Below are 4,512 nucleotides of genomic sequence, written 5' to 3'. Positions count from 1 at the left end.
AAAGTGCTCTTGGATAGATTTAAGATTTACATGATGTTTAAAGCAATGTTTTATCTCCAGAAAAGGAAAATAAAATTAAAGTGCCAGAGGAAAATTAAAAAGTTGAGACCCCGTCTTCATCTTATAAACAATCAGCACAGAGGATTTTTGCCCATAATTTTAATATCTTACTTATGGGAACTGATCCCTCATTTTGAAAACCATAAAAATAATGAAGGACATATGATAGAAGTTGCAGGTGCATGACATAAGATGAGAATTCTTCAGGAGTAGGTTAAAAAAAAAGTGAAGTTCCTTTCAACTAAATGATTACAGCTGAATCTTGTCAGTTTAAATTTGCATTTTAAAAAGATTCTGGCCTAGAAAGGAAGAACATTTTATACTTCTGAAAGTGTGCTCTAATTTAGCCTTATTCTCATTTACTTTAAATGTTGGGCAGCTGACATTATTTGGCTTCCAACAAGAAGAGAAAAGCTGGTAAGGAATAGCTCTCATTTTATATTCCTTTATTTAGAAATAATTTTAAGGAGGCATGATTCAGATTGAATTTTAAAGTTTCCAATCAGGGTAGTATTTTTATAACAAAGCCATATGACTTGATAACTTTAAAAATAATACACTACATTCAATAGTACATTTCATAGCTTTAATGTGCCACAGAACTACCAGTTTTTTTAAAGCTGCTGAACTGATGTAGGAAATTATTGCATGTGGTACTCAAGAAAAAAAGATAATGTTATTCACATTCTAGAATTCACATTCTAGAATTCACATTCTAAAGAAAAAATACTGTTTTCTTTAGAATGTGAATTAGCAAAATATTTCAAAATATGCTTTTTTTTTATATCCACCAAGAAAAGTAATTCTATATAAAACTGGTTGAACAATTTGCCTGTATATATTGTTTCCAACTAGATTCAAGGAAAATGAGAATTTTTAGTGGTGGAGAAAATGTGAAATGGAATGGCTGTTTCTTTTCTTGTACAATAATTGATTCTAAAACAAATAGGGAAATAAATGTTGCAATTTATACCATGACATGAACTGAGACATTCTCAGGTAAAAAAGGGGTGGTTTTTACTGGTAAATCAACTGGCGTCATATATAGGTTAAAGGTCAAATTTTCCTCTTTTTTTGTCTCTTTTTTTAAAAAACACAATTCATCTGGCATGCTTTTAAAGGCCACTCAGTATTCGAAAGGAATATGACATCTTTTCCTGATGTGGAATCACATGCATTTTATTTCTCTGTCCTGTGAACAGGGTTGGTAAAAAGAAAAAAATGGGCCTGAAAGTAATGATTTCATTTTTAACTCAAAAGATAGAGTTGTAACAATATCCAATGAGTTTGTTGAGACCTATAGTCTCTAAACAAAAATGTTCAGAACCCCAATTTAGATCTGCTAAGTTGAAAGCAAAGTTCCAGTGGGCATTATTCTTCAATAATGCATCACTGAATTCTGTAGAGCTTAAATTCCACTGAAGTCATTGGTAGGTCATTGAGACTTATGCTGAAGAAAGCATGCTTAGAACATGAAGCTTCTTTTCTTTGTCCTATATCTGCTGGTTTCATATGTATTCAAGGGGTAGATGTAGAGCTTCGAATAGTCTTTTGGGGAGGTCAAATTGTGGCTTTCCTCATTAGGAATTCTCACAATGTGCAAAAAGTTGTTTATTGCCACACCAGAATCCCTAGTTGATCAGCAACCAAAGACTGTAATTAAATTATAAATTAATTAATTAATTAAAACACTAAGCAACAATTGTTTCATATGCCATAGACTTAAGTATTGATTTTATTTATAGGTAATATATTGCCCCAAAGATGTCAGAGGAAAGTATTTCTTTGAGGCTGCTAAAAACAGCAATAGTGAAGCACAGCACTCCAAAAGAAGGGTCAATTTGCTCTAACAACATGCTTTCACTTTCAAATTCATTGTCATCTCTACCTCCCTTGCCAAATAAATTAATTCAAGTAAGTTTATCAATTGAAGATGGTCTTGAAGGATTCAGTTTACAGTATTCGAAGAGGGCTTGTGAAATGATGACTACCTATAATGGAGAGCTAAGCAACAGCTCCCAGATTATGTTTCCAAGAAGGCTTTCAACTATAACAGGTTCAGAGGAATCTACAGTAACGTTTCAACAAATAAGTCCCTTACCAATGATGTCAAGGAAAAGATCCAGTAATTGCAGTGATGCGCAGTCCAATGAAGGCTTGGTTGCCTCAACAAAACTAGCAAAAAGTGGGCAAGAAGCAACTATCTTTAAAGAATCAGGAACAAAAAGAAGAAAGAAAAGAAATATGAAAAAAGTGCTTGTGGTAAATGATTCTCTCCCGTGCTCTTTTCTTTATAAATCTAAGGGGTTCTGCAAAAGTTATAGGTGCTTATTAAACCTAATAATGGTGGCTATGGTTGAATTATGCATGTAGCAGGGCAGGTTCCAAATCCTGTCACTACCAATTTGCTCGTGCGCGCACATGGTGCTTCTATGCATGTGCAGAAACATCCAGACGGGTGGGCGGAGCCTCCACTGGTAGCAATCCACCACTGGCATGCAGGGAGAAGTTTCACTCTGATCTGTGTTCAGTGTATCCTATGACTTGAGGAAGTTACCAGGATTTAAGAAACCAAATGCCCAGGGTGGCTGCAGAATAGTGAAGTATGCTCATCCTTCACTCAGCTCCAGTTGTTGGTTATTGTTGGCCATGTTGGAATTAATTAAATCTAAAAAGCCACTGTTTTCTCATCCCTATCACAGACTATTGAAACTGGAAGAAGATATAATTTAGTTAGAAGAAAAAAAAAGTAGTGTTATATAATCTGAGCAAATCTATAGGTCTAATCAGAAACAAATCTCTGATAATCTTGAACATCAATTAAAAAAACATTTTCTTGTTGAAACTGGAACATAAAAAGAAAGATTGCTTTTTTAAAAAAGTAGTGTTCAGCAAAGTTTACAAAGATCTCTGGTGCGCCTATCCCAAATTAATTTGGAATTTTGGGGTGTTTGATTTGTATGAAGTTTCTATCATTTGTTTACAGCAGAATTAGTGTTTCTGTAAAATATATGTCATAATTAAGAATTATTTTGTTTGATTAGGCAGTGGTATTATTCCCCCAATCTATTTTATTTGCACAACATTCCTATGAATTAAGTTGGTGGGAGGGGAAGTGATAGGTGTGAAATCAACACTGTCCATTTTAACTGAGAAGAAATATGGTCTTCCCAATAGGAGAACTCTATGAAATTAAATCTGGAGACACTTCTAAAAGCCCTACGTTGCTGCTGTACTTATGCAGAATATCCTTGTTCTATATCTAAAATCCTGGATTTGTTTTTGAAGTGAAAATATTTTAATCATACGGAGATCTTTCTTTCATACTTAGTAAAAATTGTTCTTGATAAAGAGAAGTTGGTGCTCCAGAAGGTTGCGAAGCAGCAATTTTATTCATAACTCCTTTTTCCAGCATATTCTGTGATATCTTTACTCTTTTCTACTATATACTCCAAGTATATTTCAGGGGTTGCAAAAAACTTTTTTGGGAGGGAGAATTGGGAAAAATACTTTTTGTCCCCCATTTGATATTTAATTGAATACTGTAACATCCAGAGTCTTCCCCAAATGTTTGCCAATTAGTTCACAGTAAGCCAGAAAAAATGCTGCTGCTATTTGTAAAGCGTGTTAAACTTTTTGCTTGGTTGCAGTAGACATATTTAAAATTTGTATTATATGTTCAATTATAAAAGACCAGTTAGGATAGTTTAATTTTTAATTTAATTTTTAAAATAATGTTTGATCATTTCATTTAACTCCTAAATGCTACAATCATGGTGTTAATTTTGGTATGGCAATCTCGTCATTTTTCTTCTCAATTGCAGGAAGAAAGAATTAGACAATGGGAATTACGTCAGCTTAAAAACATTGAAGAAGCAACTACTCACGAACTAACAATTGAGTACATTTGAATCTGAGTTAGAAGAAGCAGTGAAAAAGGATTACAAGACTCAGACAGTTTAATATTGCAAGGCTGGTCATTCATGACCTTGTACCCAGTATGAACTTAGTTGTATTGAAGCTGTAGCTTTAGTGAAAAATTAATGAATGTACCCTCAACAAGATGGGGAGAAATTATATGAGGTTGCTTGTAAAATAAACTTTGCTGGCAAAAAAAAATATCTTTATCTATAGAGTAATAATAGATGATGCAATGCGGGATGTTTTTCCACTTAGTATGGGGAAAGATCAAAAGGCAAATGTCGGAGGACAACTTTTGGATTACTTATTAATGACATGTGTTTTCCATTCTTTAAGGCTATGATATTTCTCAATGAACCTGTTGTTTTATTCTTCTTTCTTTTCCATCGAGCTCCTTATCAGGCCATAATTTGCAGTTTTCAAATATATGCATTATGTGGCCATTAATCACTACAGGTTTTGTTTACTACCAATAACAGGATTTGCGAAGCCTGATGGAGAAAAAGAGGCTGGAAGAAAAATCTGACCTGC

General features: G+C 33.7%; 1 protein-coding gene across 1 annotated transcript; it reads left to right on the top strand.

The window, feature by feature from the left end:
- The first annotated feature begins 1,824 nt into the window (after positions 1-1,824).
- Positions 1,825-3,971, top strand: CCDC201 (coiled-coil domain containing 201). Its single transcript, XM_058182709.1, has 2 exons — positions 1,825-2,322; positions 3,885-3,971. Exons 1-2 carry the CDS (start codon positions 1,825-1,827, stop codon positions 3,969-3,971), a joined length of 585 nt encoding a protein of 194 aa, XP_058038692.1.
- Positions 3,972-4,512: the final 541 nt, after the last annotated feature.

The sequence above is a fragment of the Ahaetulla prasina genome, chromosome 4 (genome assembly GCF_028640845.1).
Source record: "Ahaetulla prasina isolate Xishuangbanna chromosome 4, ASM2864084v1, whole genome shotgun sequence".
Lineage (NCBI taxonomy): Eukaryota > Metazoa > Chordata > Lepidosauria > Squamata > Colubridae > Ahaetulla > Ahaetulla prasina.
The sequence above is the reverse complement of the archived record's forward strand: the minus strand, read 5'-3'. Positions and strand labels throughout refer to the sequence as shown.

Excerpts from the sequence above, each read along its gene's own strand:
- CCDC201 (XM_058182709.1), top strand. The coding sequence starts at position 1,825 with ATGTCAGAGGAAAGTATTTCTTTGAGGCTGCTAAAAACAGCAATAGTG. Across the intron at positions 2,323-3,884 it reads ATATGAAAAAAGTGCTTGTG|GAAGAAAGAATTAGACAATG; the intron begins GTAAATGATTCT and ends TCTCAATTGCAG.